The 16,539-nt window shown below is 47.8% G+C and overlaps 7 protein-coding genes across 7 annotated transcripts; 5 read left to right on the forward strand and 2 right to left on the reverse strand.

Annotated features, from left to right (window-relative positions):
• Positions 1 to 167: 167 nt before the first annotated feature.
• Positions 168 to 1,806, forward strand: ATNIH1004_005280 (cytochrome P450; the record flags this gene model as incomplete). Its single annotated transcript, XM_033569934.1, has 2 exons — positions 168 to 1,607; positions 1,657 to 1,806. 2 exons carry the CDS (start codon positions 168 to 170, stop codon positions 1,804 to 1,806), a joined length of 1,590 nt encoding a protein of 529 aa, XP_033428740.1.
• A 180-nt stretch (positions 1,807 to 1,986) lies between these two features.
• Positions 1,987 to 2,433, reverse strand: MRPL39_2 (54S ribosomal protein L39, mitochondrial; the record flags this gene model as incomplete). The annotated part of the gene is made up of 2 exons (XM_033569935.1): positions 1,987 to 2,382; positions 2,431 to 2,433. 2 exons carry the CDS (start codon positions 2,431 to 2,433, stop codon positions 1,987 to 1,989), a joined length of 399 nt encoding a protein of 132 aa, XP_033428741.1.
• Positions 2,434 to 2,733: 300 nt separating this feature from the next.
• ATNIH1004_005282 (uncharacterized protein) lies at positions 2,734 to 3,799 on the reverse strand (the record flags this gene model as incomplete). The annotated part of the gene is made up of 2 exons (XM_033569936.1): positions 2,734 to 3,185; positions 3,760 to 3,799. The coding sequence occupies 2 exons, from the start codon at positions 3,797 to 3,799 to the stop codon at positions 2,734 to 2,736; spliced, it is 492 nt and encodes a 163-aa protein (XP_033428742.1).
• Positions 3,800 to 3,999: 200 nt separating this feature from the next.
• Positions 4,000 to 4,737, forward strand: ATNIH1004_005283 (uncharacterized protein; the record flags this gene model as incomplete). Its single annotated transcript, XM_033569937.1, has 1 exon — positions 4,000 to 4,737. The coding sequence occupies one exon, from the start codon at positions 4,000 to 4,002 to the stop codon at positions 4,735 to 4,737; it is 738 nt and encodes a 245-aa protein (XP_033428743.1).
• Positions 4,738 to 7,012: 2,275 nt separating this feature from the next.
• Positions 7,013 to 7,450, forward strand: ATNIH1004_005284 (uncharacterized protein; the record flags this gene model as incomplete). Its single annotated transcript, XM_033569938.1, has 1 exon — positions 7,013 to 7,450. One exon carries the CDS (start codon positions 7,013 to 7,015, stop codon positions 7,448 to 7,450), a length of 438 nt encoding a protein of 145 aa, XP_033428744.1.
• Positions 7,451 to 7,684: 234 nt separating this feature from the next.
• On the forward strand, positions 7,685 to 9,241 carry ATNIH1004_005285 (uncharacterized protein; the record flags this gene model as incomplete). Its single annotated transcript, XM_033569939.1, has 1 exon — positions 7,685 to 9,241. The coding sequence occupies one exon, from the start codon at positions 7,685 to 7,687 to the stop codon at positions 9,239 to 9,241; it is 1,557 nt and encodes a 518-aa protein (XP_033428745.1).
• A 5,048-nt stretch (positions 9,242 to 14,289) lies between these two features.
• ATNIH1004_005286 (uncharacterized protein) lies at positions 14,290 to 15,345 on the forward strand (the record flags this gene model as incomplete). Its single annotated transcript, XM_033569940.1, has 1 exon — positions 14,290 to 15,345. One exon carries the CDS (start codon positions 14,290 to 14,292, stop codon positions 15,343 to 15,345), a length of 1,056 nt encoding a protein of 351 aa, XP_033428746.1.
• Positions 15,346 to 16,539: the final 1,194 nt, after the last annotated feature.

Here is a 16,539-nt window from a genome sequence, read left to right on the forward strand (position 1 = left end):
AACCTTTTCCTCATGGCCAGATCAATGAAAAGGGTTGTCCATGCATAAATGGCATCCCTTGCTTAGTAAAGAGGGGGCATCCTCACTCTCCTCCGTACACCGCAAAACAGCCAGGATCCCCAACAACACTCTGGTTCCACACGTCACAAACAAACCTTCAATGAAATATGATCATCCAAATTAGCCTCCTGTTAACCGCCGTACTACTTCTCCAGAGCATAGTCACCCGCTCCAAAGCCCACAACGCCCTCCTCTCAGTCCCTCTCTACCAAACCCTATACGACTGCTGGCAAGGCAGCGGACCCATAGCGATCTACAACCTGCGCCAGCGCCCGTTACTCGAAAGGCACGGTGGCGCCATCTATACCTGGAACGCCGGTCGATGGACCCTCCTCGTCACGAATCCCGAATACCTGTCCAGGATATTCCGGAATGAGAGTATCATCGCGAAGGGAGGCTTCTACAGGAAAACACCCCATGGAATCTTCGCGCGTCTCTTCGGACCGAATATCATCACCTCCAGCGGGACCGTATGGAAGAACCTCACCCTGATCATTAAACCAGCTCTTCAGAGATCGGTCGACGTCTCGTTCATGATACGACATTCTACAAAGCTGGTCTCCCGTGTCCTGGAATGTCAGGCCGAGAAGCCGCCCGGACGCGGTGTTAACATCGACCCGCTCGTGGAGAACTGGTCTGTGGATATTTGCGGAGAATATTTTCTGGATTTGAACTTCGCGGCACTGGAGACTGGATTCAGTAGAGTGGGAAATGCCTTCCAGAGATTATTCGGTAAGCTCAGTGGACCATTCTACGCGGCGTTCCCTTTACTCGAGAGGATCTGCAAGCTTCTCCCATCGCGACGTCGTGCCGTTGCACTGGTTACCGATTTCGAAGACACGCTACTCAACGCCGTCGAGAATCACCAGATTCCATGCAAAGATTCATCAGCATCATCATCTCGCCCAGACAAGCTCATTCACCGCCTCCAACAAGCCCACCGTACGGGACAGATATCCGATCTCCTCTACCGCTCCAACTTGAAGATTCTCTTCATCGCCGGCCACGAAAATGTGAAGTCGGTGCTCACATCCGCCATGTGGGAACTAGGTCGTCACACCCACATGCAGGAATTGCTCCGTCAAGAGATCCTATCGTCTCTCGCACCTCGCTCCCCGCCCTCCCCAGAAACGCTGAAGACCTTACCGTATCTCAACGCAGTCATCTATGAAACCCTCCGGCTATACCCACCCCTTAGTCAACTAACCAACCGCGTAGCTCTGCAGCCCTTCCCTCTCGATGACACGCTGACTGTGGCCCAGGGCACGTGGGTGGGATGGAACGCGTACGGCGTCCACACAGACCCCCAGAACTGGGGCGCGGCAGCGCACGACTTCCAACCCGACAGATGGGGTCACGATATCCATGCTATAAGGGACAAGGTACGTCGCACTCAGGCGAAATGCACCTATATTCCTTTCAATGCGTATCATAGACGATGCTTGGGGATGGAGTTCGCGCTGCTGCAACTTCGGGTTGGGCTTGCTGAGCTCGTAAGAGGCTGTGCCTGGAGGGTGGATTCGGAGTATTCGTTTTCATTGATAAATGTGAGTGGGAGAGAATTATTTCTTGGTAGGGGACAATGCTGATTATAAGCTGACTGGTATTGCGGAAGGCAATTCTGAGGCCAAAGAATTGTACGCTGGTTTTTACGAGGATAGAGGGTTGAAGGTTCTGTTCTGTCCTGTGGCCCTTGGGTATTCAGGCGATGGAGAGAAATCTGGAGAAGTATCCTGGTCGGTATAAAAGAGCTGAGATGGATGGATATTTGGAATTAGCAATGATTGAAAGTTTGAACGAGCCGGATAGCATAAAAACACATACTTCTGGTAATCATCAAATTATTCATTTTTCTCTAGGAAATATATAACCAAGTCCATCTATCGTCCAGTTTTCAAAGCAAGTCGTATCATACAAACCCCTTCTCTAATTCCACCTGAAGATCATGCACGGCATCGATTTTTCATGGAATGGCCCGGGATTTCTGTAGCGCCTGCTCTCCCAATCGGCAGGAATCATGTCCTGCAGCTTCTGGGTACTCCCAGTCGGCTTGCACTGCACTTGGCTGGTTATATCCATTGTGACGAGAGGTTCGGCAACATCCTTGGGACCCAGGATGAAAATATAGTTATATTTCATCTGCTTGGCACGCTGCATCTTCTTCCCCTGCGTCTGACTGCCCCTAGCCACGTCGATCAGGAACATCGAGTTGATGGCGGACAGTGGCTGCGGTGGTGCGTCCGTATTCTGATCGTGCTGTAGCATACCGAACCCTGAGATCTTTGCCGCCACGTTGTACGCCTGCCGCACAACCGATTTATCCTGTTAACGGTGAGGATAACGCCTTGACGCGGCGATAGCCAGAACGACCATCGTCGGCGTATCGCTCGATCAGCAGCCGAGAAACTTTTCCAAGGAGCTAAAATTCGCCCGGTGGATCAGCGCAGGCATCGCTCGACCTGAAGTTGCCGGATTACAGTCCTCTTCTCCATCGGCGACTTAATACTCCAGCCCAAACGGCTGGGGCATATTCATATCCAGCTGAACAGTCGACAGATGATAATATTTGCCTGATTGGTCCTGCAGCTGGATATCGAGCTTGGGGCCGTAGAACGCCCCGTCACCCTCGTTTATAGCCCACTCTCTCCTATTATTCTCCAGCGCCTCGCGCAGTTAAGCCTCGGCGCTATTCAACAGGTCCAAGCTCCCGATGAAATCCATCTCCAGTTTCCTAGAGAGCACCAGTCGGTAGGGACCCAGTCCAAAGGTCGTTATCACCAGAGCAACAAACCACAGCATCGACGCGATCTCTCCCTTGATCTGCTGCGGTCGGCAGAGGATATGCTCGTCGTCCTGGTGGAATCGACGCACCCGGGTCAACCCGCTCAGGGAACCCGAGAATTCGTTTCGACGGAGGGGACTGAAATCGGCATACTGGATGGGGACTTCTTGATAGGAATGATTTTGCAGCTTGATAGGAGGCAGTAGCCGGGGCAGTTCATCGCTTTCTGTCCGTACGATTCGTTCTCGCCGATTCCCCGTTGGATTCACCGGTCGCTCCGCATCCGCGGACCTCGTACACGTCAGTAGTTCTGCCAGTGGCCCGAGACCTCCCACTAGGAACCCTTGTAGATGGTTGGGGTCAGGACTTCGCGGAGTACGTATTGGAGGTATTGCGTGCGTAGGAACGAAATGAGCTTGCTGATGACATGGGCGCCATTGGGGAGGAATAGAGGGGATCTGGGGCTGGGCTGTACAGGGTGGTGGTTAAGAGGGCGTGTGACGTGCCCAATGTTCGATAGTCGGGGTGAGTTGTGGACCAGTGTGAGGCAGGCTGTTTAGACGGCGGACCGGTGCACACACAAAGTCTCGAGATAGTCGATGATAGCCATTATTGTCGCGGAAACGGATTTCGTCGTGGATGACAGTCCTGACGTAGAAACGCGGCGCGCCAATCCCACAATCCCGCAATGGGGGGAATGCAGTGAATAGCTGAGTCAGCCTGAAAAATGCGACAGTTATGGTTTGAGAAACGCTAAACGCAGCCATAGTTATCACAAAATAAGTCCTGACGTAATATACTTTCCAATTGACTTCCGAACCAGTGGAGTGTTGCTGAAAAGAGAAATTCATATGCTATATTAGGGCACATAATTTTGCTTCTGGTATTAAAATTGGGATACGAAGGCTAGAACTTACCATGACCCATTGAGACTTGAGGTTTGTGGGTGGGTTTCATTGAAGGGAATGAATCATTACGGCCCGAACCCACCCGTAGGATATGTTACGGCTTGACGATCTTCTTGTGTAACTATGCAAAGGTCCAATTTATAATAATCTGCGTCAATACGAAATCATACACTAGAGCACGGAGCAGACGCGATTTTCTCTCATCCATCCATCTCTGTGTCGACGACTGATTCCCTCCTACATCCAACCATGAGGCCTCCCAAGCTTGTTGCGTTGCTCTCTCTGGTCGCTCCCTCCAGCTGCTGGCCCAAAATCAAAGACCAAGTCAGCCTTCAATGGTCGATCTGCGAAGCGAATCCTCACACGGTGTTGACGAAACTGGGCGCCGTGGGCCGCAACCCGGACAAACTGGACCCGATCACCTACTATGATACTTCTCCCCCGGTGTACACACACCAGGGGCTCATGTTTCGAACCAAAGTTCGCGGTGGTCGAGAGATCTCTGTGGTGAAGATTCAGCCGGCGGTACCGAAATCTCATATGCGCCATCACGCGAAGGTCTGCCGATGGGATCGGTATGGTGATGAGACAACCTTTGTGTGCAAGCGACAAGATCCTCTTAAAATATCCCACCTCTGGACCACAAGGCAAAGGGAGTTGGCGGAGGATTTCCAGAGCGACATCACCTGGGAGAAACTCGTTGGCTACGGTCCGTACCCAAATCCTAAGTGGAAGACGCTGCGAGTCGAGGGATACAGGGCTGTCTTAGACGATGTGGCCGTCCAGTCCCTGCATCTGTTGGAGTTGGAAGTCAAGGTACATCGCGCGGAGGAGGATAGAGCCTACCAGGTCATCACGGAGTATCTCAGCGCGCAAGGGGTGGTGTTGTGTACCCGGCAGGAGCCCAAGACCATGCGGTTGTTTCGTGCGATGGGCTTTGTCACGACTCAGGACGAGTCTCAGGATGTGTACACTCACGATCTCTAGATAGGAAAAGCCGTAAATCCAATGGATCTCTTTACCACAACGCCGGAGTGTACACTCCTTGAAATAGGTGTATCTTACTCTGCTGGCACCGTATCCTCGGTCCCCACCCAAAGCCATCCATCCCGCCATCATCGATAGTGCTCGCAGGAGATAGCTCGGGCGCTTGTCTGGCCCTGGGCATACTACAGATCCTGCTGCAGTTGATGAGAAGGAAAGCGCCTGTAACTTTCCACGGGCAGAGTATTGCGCTCGCTGTACCAGCTAGAGTTGCATTGGCGAGCGTGATAACTGATCTAGCGAATGCATTCCCTTCCTTCAATCGAAATTCTTTCTGTGACAACTTCCCAGTGCCTATTAAGAAACTTCTTAAGTTGTTTCCTACTTGCCCAGCCTAGCCAACCAACCTACCCTGCGCCAACCTCTACTGCAAGGCAGGCATGTTGCACCCCCTAGCTAGCCCAGCTGGGGGAATGTTTGTATATGTGATAGGCACAACAGAGATAGGAAAAAGCAATATGAGCCATTGTGACGACTGGTGCATTGTCAGCTTGCGTTGTCAGTTTTGTGTTATTTGTTTTATCTACTAGGTTTAGTCATGCAGGAGCAGTGGAAATGGTATGGGGATATCTACTCCTTTGCTTAACTTAATTCTCTTCCTTTCCTCTCCATGATTAGTATTCTCGTTGCAGGCACCTAACATAGTTGATTTGGCCTTATTTCATCTCTGTTTCGTGGACTGACTTATTGTGGGGTATGCCAAGACTTGTCAATACTAGTCAGCCAATAACAATATGCTGATCGCTACTAGACAATCGATAGTGACTACAGGTCAGCGAGTGGGCCGGACCTCGCGCAAATAGCTTAACCGCTTTTGGAGGTCATGTGATGTGCCGCCCACAGATCTGTATTTAATCCACTTTGCGTGACCTAAATTTTTTATTACCTTACCAAACCTTTACACCGCCTTACTAACTTTCCCAACTTAGTTAGACTATTTAGTCAGTTAATGCAAGTGAGTGTCCGAGTTTTTACCGCAGCTTACCAACAGTTAGAGAATTTTTCTAGTTCTTGATTAATTTAGGGAAAGTAATTGTAGCGGGCAGGACCCGCAAAATGCTCGAGCCCGTAATTATACTGGGCACTCGCGGAGAACTCTCTCGACCACGTGATCTAGTTTACCGCACACACATTTACCTGTTCGGCTGCCGCGAAGCTCCTCAGCGAGTTCTTTTAGTCCAAATCTATTATATAGGTTGAATCGGCTACTAGCCCGTGATAAATAGCATCAAATTGACGGTGACAGTGTTAATGACGGTTACAGTGTGGCGCACCCACAGCGGGAAGCGGTGTGGGTGGGCGAAGGCACGGATAATCTACAACCCATCACCACAACAGCTCGGTAGGTGTCATGTGAGAGTGCGCATTACTGGATTGCGTATTAGCGCCAAAAATGGCCCACATATTCCACCCCCGGTCTTTCAAGGGGACCGTGATGTGAGAAGAATTAATTAGGCGTTGAGCTGCCAACTTGTATATCAAATGCATCATGACAACATACAACTCCTATACTGCATACAAGCGGGATACCAGACATCTAGTGTACTGGATCATCCGTGCTTCGAATGCTATTATCAAGTCCTTACTAAACTTAGAAGATGATGCACCAAGCGAATTGAACACTACAGGTCTGATAACAGTGCCAGGTCTCTTGTCTTTGTCCAAGCTCATAGCAAAGCACATCAACCCTATTCCGTTAACTATCTATCGCTTATTCCAGTCGGTAATAGAGGCTAGAACCGCTATCCATGAAGTATTTTAGGGAATTGTGGCCAAGAATCCAGATGCTGAAATAGAGAGGAGCAATGCTTCCTATAAATACTTTATTAATATTCTAACCGAAGCATTTAAAGCTCTTGGAGGTGAAGACTGGGTATCAAAACAGAAGGCTAACAGCGACAAGTCCGAAGATAAAGAGAACCTTAAACAAATTATTTTCACTAATAAGTTCAATGTGCTCAATCTGAGGGAGACTAAAGAGCTTAGCGAAGAGGGTGATGAGATGAGTAATGGAGAGCCTGACAAGGAATTCAAGCCTGTCGCGGCTCCTCGAAGACGCCAGCAAAAGAAGAAGTCGGGCAAAGGAAAGAAGAGTAGGGGGAAGAAAGTGAAAAAAAGGCAAAAACAGGCAGGCTTCGAGGAGCGAAACCTGGATGATGTTCCTTTGGAAAGCTATCGTATTATTTAAGATAAGGATGGAATTATCACAGATTACCTTATGGCTGTCTATACACTCGTACAGGAATGGGCTGACCTTCGAGATTACCTCCAGAGTCTGTGGCATGAGGTTGCATACGACGGCCTCAACAGCGCCATTGCTGGGACCCTGTGTAATGTCGCAATTACTATGGTTAAGCGAACGCAATCTGCCATATTTGTCGATTTTCCCGGCCATGATTTATACAAGACGGTCATGAAAACTATCACGCGGGGTGATCCGGAAAAAGCCCAGACCATGTTCTCTGCCCACATTCTCAAAATTTCACCGGATTCCGCCAAGGGTGAAGTGGTTCAGGAAAATAAAGTTGATATTAAAGAGCAATTCTCGATACATGCGTATCAAGACCTCCTCGACTTTATCACTAACTTCCAGAAGACCCGAAGTGGGAAGCCAACTAAGCGCATGCTGGCTGAAATTCGTAACTGGGACCCTTAGCTTGATCTTCGACAAGCCAACAAAGAACAAAGGATTAAATAGCGACGTTTATACACTATAAACTGGCTTTACAACCTAGTCAACGTCTTTTTATCTATCGTTGTTCAACGCAACACCATAAAGGGCGAAAATCACGACTACACCAAGATAGACTGGTCTATAAACGGCCCCTGGAGTGTCCACAGGAGGCTCTTTGGCTTGAACAAGTTCGCCGGTACCATTACTTCTCTTGCAATGCAGCAGCCAAATACAGATATCCGTGACAAAATTCTTCCTCATCATGTGTTCCAACTCCAGTCCATCGTCGATTCCCTGACAGTGTCACGCGGATGGTCACTAAGTACACTTAGAGGCCATATTCTTAGTCCTCCGGCGCGGGGATTCCGACCAAGACGAGACGTCGATCTCTTCCTGGATCGGAACAACGAGATGATTGGCTCAGGATATCTGAACGGAGTGGATGTGCTCAGGCAACTGTTAGAAAAAGATAGCATACTGCACGCAGACCCAAATCGCCATCAAGCACAGTCCGAGTTGCTCCAGGGCGTTCAAGAGGACTTTATTAATTGGCTAGGGGAATCCAACTACATGCACGGCTTGCAGACCATCCCTCTGTCTTGCTTCTCCAGCACAAACGGCCTCTGGGAATATTCACCGTTCCTCTGTGGTGTTGGTCTAATAGAGGGCCTGGAAATTACGTACCTCCTGAACATGAAGATCTGGGATCGAATCCCCGAGCCCGTGTTGCTAATACACCTTCATAATATGCTGCTACAGAAAGGTTATATTACAAAGCCGATTGGATTATACGCATCCCTTGAGGAACTCTTTCCAAGCTCATTCTTTAGTGCTGGCAAAGTCCCCACATCGAACTTTGCCGGGGCTCTTCTTGCGCGGATAAACGAAACTGGATCCCGCCGGCTTATTTTCGAACGAAAGGCTACTGCGCGAACTGCCGCCCGTTCTGCTGTAGACATTCACGGCCTCTTGGATGTCAATGCGAATCGCTTCTTCAGGACCAAGTCAACTCTGACTCTCTATCGACAGGTTGACTGGGACCCTGAGCGCATTGCTGACAGCGACATTCGCGTGACCTCTTTCTTGGGCATGGCCCGCCTTGGCCAAAAGAAGCAGCTTATCGGTCCGATGACAGGCGAAAGACGACTGGAAGATACCGAATTAGTCAACCGTGCGAGAGCCCAAGGTATGGACGAATTGGCCCTTTTAGACTTGTTATCTCTACTAGGCCGGCTGAAAGCAAACGATGATGTGCGTCTCCCGGAAAATTTACTTGGTTCTTCTTCCAAGGGACAACGGCTGCCGGAACTCAGCAAGAGAACTGGTGGGGCCACGCATCCGAATGACGTGCACAATGACCTCAAAGTTACAGGACAAAAGCTGTTAGAGCTTCTGAAATGGGACATCTTCGCAGATGTATGCGGTGAACAGCCACTGTTAAGTCTTAACTACGTCTGGGTTACGGCGCGCTTTATAATGCTCTTCATGCAAATAGAGGAGGAGTTGCGCCGGCTGAAAAACCCGCTGTACGTGCGCGCCTACGAGACTGAGCGCGAGTGGAGATGGCATAAGAGGGTCGGGCTTACAATGATGGCGCTGTCAGGGGAGGATAATGAGTGCTTGCAGACGATGGCGAGGGAGTTCCAGAACCCGCGAGTAGGCTTTATGACTCATATCTACTGGAAGGATATCGAGGAAATGGGGACCAGGATAAAAAGCCTCAATCAGCGCACAAAGACGAATGAGGGAGTAGACGGGTGCGTTGTGATGTAGGATGGAAGCTGCTGCTATTCTTAATGAACAGGTATTATAACCGCGAGTAGGGATGATAGTAGGTGTGCTGATGCTCTTGAGAGACCGCTACAAATCGTTGGGAGTATACAGAGACAATTTGTTCGCCCTTTATTGCCAAGCGAGCTGTTACCTACTGGATGAGATGAAACTTCGAAGGCTGGGATATTTGGTTATGATTATCCCGCTTTAATCAACGGGAGACAAGGACAGGTAGTTATAGGATGTGCGTATCTCGTACGATTCTAGGAAGAGGCCAAAATCTGACAATCACGAGACAAATATATATACCTCGGGGATAAGGACAGCCAAAGGAGTTGTACTTATGTACGCTGGTGATGTGCAGGCCGTATTGGAGCAGCTATTCGATTGCAAGCCTCGTAGATGGCAAATGGGTGAAAAATTGAGATGATGCACTTAAGATATTCAATTTACATATCATTTAATGGCGAAAAGAGGATGGATGTTAAGTAGATAAATGTTAATTGATATTTGATAACTGAGTACATGTGATATTTCAGGATAATAATCAAGGAGTTCACTCACTGTGGGGTAATCCTTTGACATCCCATACCAAGACGGAGTAGGCTGCATAAAACCAGAGAACACAGCCATGCAGCTTAGTACAAGTCAATTTCTCGACATTAAAAGATCAGACAACAGCACATACAGCTTTGAAAGGAACACGAGGCCGAAGCTCCAAGGTTAGGCGAGAATCAACCCCATCCGAGAATCGTAGTTAACTGTCGCTCTGTCACCGGCCTAATTTCTCACTTTCAAATCCTAAATCATCAACCGTACAAAAGTGACGGTAGGGCTGTTCATTTACAATAATAAATGCCTGGCGTCACTCGTTCCGTGGTGCTGTGGCTGAATATGGTCATGTTACTGTAATTGAATTTTCCAGACTGGGGACGATCAGGGATGACTACGATTTAAAACTTAGGAATACGGTGTTTCACAAGTAGGCTATGAATGATAGACAAAGATCGACTCTTACACAGCAAGACCTGTAGGGTCGAGAATTTCAGTAATCCTGGATAACGCTTGAAGATCTCCCTTGCGAGATTAGGCCTTGTCCTTATCAACTCATCTTTCCGTAACACCTCCCGCAAAGTCAATGATCCAAAGATTGTCGTCCATATCAACTAATACATTGTCTGGCTTCGCATCACCCCATATAATTCCTGCGGCTTGTAACCTTTGAATCATATTTTGCAGTTGATTTTTCCACTTTACACGAACAGACCAAGGTGTAACATCTCTATCGATATCCGCTAACGCATCGCGATGCTTAATGTATTTAAATCCCTGAGATATTTGAATGTCCCCACTGGCCTTTTACTAACTCATGTAACGTAGGGGTGCGTACAACGTTTGCCAGGCCGCCATGGACTTAATATGAACCAATGCCAATATCTCACGATCCGCTTGTTCGCTGCAGTAGGTGGGCTTGTAGAACCGTATCGCACTAGATCCAACTGAAACTTTCTTCGGCCGTCGAGGAAGATCCCCGTCTATCTCATCCCGTAATATTGTGATTTTCGAAGCTTCAACGGGTGGGATTTGAGTAGACTTGTTAGGCCCAGCCCAGGAAACCCGGCCCAACCCGTCAAGGAATGGGCTGGGTTATTGTGGACCCCGGTCCATGGGTCGATCGGTTAACCCACGGGATATATACAGCGGCCAGTACAGCCAACTATGTAAATTGCGGAGATCTAGTAGACTGTATCTACTTCCGTATTCTTAATTTTAAAGTTAGATTAGTAGTGAATACAGATACTAAGGCAAAAGCTGCTAAAAATTGTTGCGCACTCATACAGGTCGGAACTGCATAAGTGATTCTCGGCAGTCGCCCTAGTTCATTCGTCCATATTTCGAGCGTTTGACCTCGTCCACCTTCAATCTCAAACTTCACACTAATCAATGAAATAACGCATGTTCTTCCTCTGAGCTTTTGTGTTTACACCAATCAATCATAATAACAATCACTTTACGTTAGTTGAGATCAATGAACGAGCTGCAATACGCCACTACGATCGATGGCCCAGGCTGATACCGTTCAAGGCGTCAAGGAGACGCGGATGTCGCGATTAATCAAGGAGTAATTTGGTGGTCTGGAATTCTCCTATCAGGAAACCGTAAGTTTTATCTCTAGGCCCACGAAATCCAGAATAAACGCCGACGACGGAAGCCCACTCCGCAACAGGACGACGACAGGAGCTGTGGCATTAGGGTAGTCCGGAATTTTGGACGTTTGTCAAATAGCCTTCCGATTGGGACGTGGGACACTGTGCTGAACCCAGAAAGAATGACACTGGAGGTGGTGGAGGGCTTAGTAGCCTGTGTTGAGGGTGATGCAATGAGGAGATATAGATAATATTGACAGTTCGGCAGGGTTGAAAATCTTTGTCTTAATCTTACAAGTTACCTTGGGAGGGTATACCCTTCCAGACAAATATATTAGAAAGTACTTTTACAGCTAAAGCCTGTACTTCAGTCTTCGATAAAGTGGGGAACTAAACAATGGTGGTGACAGGACACATGTCCTATCTGTATTCTTCACCAATAGGATACATTAACAATCACACGTCAGAACCCATCCGCAGCCAAACACGTTTTAGAGGTTTATTGGCAGAGGTTGGTTAGTTAGACTTCATCTAAATAGAGTCATTCTGCTGGTCAAATTCAGCAACTGATTGAAAGCCAAAAATTCTCAGAATACATATTATGAGCTACTGACACATATCTATCATGGCTCGCTCTTTAACAATAGCAGTCTACTTAGTATCATTACCACCCGCACTCCTCGGTATGATTTTGCGTGACCTTGACTATTCGTCGAAATTATCGCTGCAATGGACGTACAAATCACTTTACTCGGTTGTGAAGGAAAACAGATCTTCTGGAGCCTACACCATGATGGATATTCTCGAGATGGAGCGATGGCCTTTCCTCTCTAGGGGACAACAATTAGAGGGCATTAACCAACCAATACCACGACTTGATTATTATGCCTGCCATATCTGTTTGAAGATCCGGTCAGCAATATATTTCTCCAATGCAATGATGAAGGGCCGTCGTAGAAAATTATCCCCTACCTTATCTCCAGAGAGAAAGTCCCGCTTCTGCATTCCATGTGGTGTGCGATCCAAGCGTTACCATCCTGGAGTGAGACTCCAATTTGGAGGTGCGACTGGAGGAGATGGAATAGTTTGTTATGGATGCCATTGTTTTAAAAAGGTGGCAGGTCTCGTTGAATTTAAGCAAAGGATCTCATATAGCGAAGATAAAGAGGTGGAGGCACGCCGCATTGTTGATGATATCATTAAAAGTATTGAAGACAGTTAATGAACAAAGGGCTCATTGGAGGACTTATTAAGGCTACTACAGTCTGCTCGCAATGTAATATTCTAGCTTACTCACACAGGCGCTATTCAGAGGAGAAGAACAAAGTGGAACATCCTCAACATGTTGGTAAAGTGCAGAAAGCTTTTAAGAACTCCTTCTCGCAGCTTGGACATTTGTATAGTCACCCTCCATCTTTAAGATCATCATTTATATACTTCCAGCTCTGGCAAACTCGTGGGTTATATTATCGATTTCCTCCTCAGTAACACCTGACGCGCAATTTCCAGACTCCAGAAGGATTAACCTCCCGGACAGAGACTTAAAGTTCTAGTAACAACCGTAGCATTCCATGTTTCGAGGTTGATGCTTCTGTTGGTGCTAAAGAGAAGACTCCGTTAGAATTAAAAAAACTGAGGAATTTAACTTTACTTGGTCCCCTACCATTTGTAAATTGTTCTTGTTTGCAAAGTAGTCACCACATTTGATACAAAGGTGGTGCTGGGTAATATCATGTTCTTGAAGTTGTTAAATAGAATTGCAGTAAATCTCGCAATCGGGACAAAGGTAATGAGATTTTACCAAATTGTCTTCAAGCTCTTCATTGGTCTCAAAATCTGGTGACTGCGGACAGATAGAACAGATATTATGTCTGCTGGACTCTCGAAGATGCGCATGTTTGGCCGGAGTTTAAATAAACACCTGATAACACCTTTCACGCCACACGTGTCGTAAACTCGTAATGTCTGTCTGCAATGGGCGTAAATAGCAAGTTTGGAACCAAAAGACCGCTCACATATAGTGCATCCGTAGTAAATACTATTGTAAGCAAGATATGGACCTAAACCCATATTTGATTGTGTAAGTAAGGACCTGTGAATTCCCGCTTGATACGAGCACACCGGGATGAATACGATGCCTGCGATAGAAATCCTATGGCTATTCTTCACAGCCTGCCTCATCATCAATGTGCGCTTGGACAGGGTATCCTGCACCGTTGCGGATTCATATTGTACCACTATACCAACTGGTATGCCTATATTGTGACAAGTCTCGTGACGGTCCATCCGGGCAAACATGTGAAGCGGGGTATCAACCATGAAACAACCAGGGATACTTTCACCAATAGCCCAGTGGATTTAGGCTTTGCAAGATGATAAACCAAACGGACCTACACCAGTGAGAGCATATGCTTTTGGATGCCAGTTCTTATCCGCAGCCGACCATGTTGTTGCGGAATAATAATTATCGGGAGAATATTTTGATACAAGGCTGAACCTCATGCCGGTCAACATGCCAAGAACGCGCAGGGGGCTCGTATTCTGCAGTAAGCAACGTATGAGATGCTGGTCCTGCGCAGATCAAGTCAGCCCCCACAGCGAGAAATATGAAGGGCTATCCACCAATGAACAAATAGGCTAATGCGTACTCCGTATTTAAGGGAGAGCCGAACTCACTGTCAGGAGAATCCGGGGAATTTTACATCTAATAACCCTTAACGATTCAGCGTCCTAAATAATCCAACATCCTGAACGATGCTCTTGATACCCCTGTTCTGAACGCGCGGAGAGTCGAAAGTCACTAAATCTCCGGCTCAGGACGTTTTTTCTTGGTCTTCTGAAACTCTTTCTAAAGGGCCAATCTCCCGCACTTATTCTATTTCTGTCACCTGCATCACAAACATGACCCGACTCACAAACTTCTTCACAGCTCTATACGCACTCTACTCTCTCCCACTAATCTCCGCTTGGACCTTTGTCTGGAGAAATGCCAGCGACACCCCCACCGTCGAAGAAGGCACCGGCGCACAGCCCTGCAAGGCAATCGACCATGCAAAAGGCAAATATTTCGAATTCGACGCCGAGGACAGCATTGTGCGGATCTACCTGTACGGATCACCCAATTGCACGGATAGCGCCGGCGGTAGGGCCGAAGATTATCTCGCGAAGAACTCGAGTAGTCTGATACGGGGGTTCGCGGTCATTGACCTAAGAGGCGCGAATACGAGCACTGGTGGTGAACTTGAGCCGTTCCCCGGAGCCGACTGGTTCAAGTCATCTCCTAACAGCCCGATCGTGACTGCCATGGGAAAGAGACTGGTGGCGGAAGACTGTGGGAAGTACACAGAGAGTCCGGGCCCCCAGTGGACTGAGGCGGACCGGGAGTCTTATCAGTGTTGGCAGGAGAAGCTTGGGTACACAACTAAGGACGCTGATGGGTGGCCCGGGAAAGTAACTTGGGATCAGCTCAAGGTGCCTCTAACGAAGAGCACCGGGTCTTCTACAACCACGGAGATGCCGTCTAGCACGAGTACAGGTACGGGAGCGCCTACGGGTACGTCTGCTCCGGATACAAGTGCCTCCTCGGGGTCGTCACTCGGCGGAGGGGAAATCGCCGGGGTAGTGGTGGGCTCTCTGGTCGGGCTGGGACTCATCGGGGCGATAATCTATCTCGCGCGACGTATAGGGCGACGATCTGCTCCGGTTTCCGAAGAGCAGGAGGCAGAGGGTGGTGGTGGTGATGAAGATAATAATGTCGAAGGTGCTGCAGTAGCAGGAGAATCAAAGTCGATGGAGAAATTGCCTTCAGAGGCTGAGGCTATTCCACCAAAAAACCAGAAGCAGCACTTTGCTGCCGAGCTTCCGGGAGAGTCGATAGTGGAGTTGAGTGATAGTCGAGGGATCCTTGAATTAGAAGACAGTCGGACAGAGGATAAAATAAAGCAGTCGGCTTGTTAATACTAACATACTATCACGAATAACGATTTGTTTATGATGGAGCTTGATATCATCGGCTGGTCTTAATGGAACGAACAGTCTTCTTGCCTGAGTCACGACAGAAACTGCATTTTAGATTCTAAATGTTGAGTTTATATACATATTGAAAGGCCAAGGAACTCGGGATTTGATATACCCCCTATGCTTTTCGGCTTCAGGGGGTATATGTTCGCGACGAGTCGGGGTCGCAAAATACGTCCAAAAGCATCACAGGCAAACCAATTGTCCCTATTTCTAGATTTATCTAGTTACATATTTTAAATCTTAGATAACCAAGAACTCTCTAGAATTTTATCTGTAGTTCAGGTGCAAAAAGTCCCTATGAGAGCGGGGAAGTGGATGGCCGCAGACCAAAGCCTTAGCACCGCAGTTACTCTGCTAGGTATCAGAACTGAAGTCTTATTGGCCAACTATCCGTGCGGCCCCGGTTAGTCGATACTCCACTTTCAGGAAAATAATATCGACTAACTGTGAATATCGTCTTACCGGGGGGATTTTACATATAAAAGAGAGAATCGGTGCTATAGATTTCTATTGTCTAAACGCGAAATTGTACTAAGTGGGGTATCGACTAAACGAGGTTTGACTGTACCCCTCAACCCAGGACTGCTACCATAAATGGGGGTGTGGAGAAAACTATTTAGCGCTGATTGGTTGTATAACTAAATCCCAAGTGGGTCTGGCGGGTTGGGTATGATTGATTGAAGAAAAGAACGACTATCATGGGGCGGGTTGAAATACCCCATGGATGGCTAAGATACACGGTGTTACGACAACGTAATTAGCATTTCGATGAGGGACCTCCCAATGGGAGGGGCAATCAACCCCATTGGTATCTCAACCAAATCGGAGGATAATTGGTCATGCGAGCGACGCTGCATTAAAAATTAGAATCCTGACTGGCAGTCGTAAATTTGGCGATAACAGGGCTGTAACATTCAGAGACTTCGAAAGTTCGTAAGAACACGCTAACTTCGCATCACCTTCGTAACGAGCGAACTAAGTAGGTGGTGTTGTAGCTATCTATTCGCTCAATTTTCACTTGCGAAGATGCAGTCGCTTAGGAGTCTAGTTAATTTAAAGCTGCTCTCGCAGGTCGTAGTGATGCAAAAATTTCTAGCCCAGCATATTAGGCTGCCCTAGATTTTATGAAGT

This window comes from Aspergillus tanneri, assembly GCF_003426965.1.
Source record: "Aspergillus tanneri strain NIH1004 chromosome Unknown AapTan_3_pilon_pilon_pilon, whole genome shotgun sequence".
Lineage (NCBI taxonomy): Eukaryota > Fungi > Ascomycota > Eurotiomycetes > Eurotiales > Aspergillaceae > Aspergillus > Aspergillus tanneri.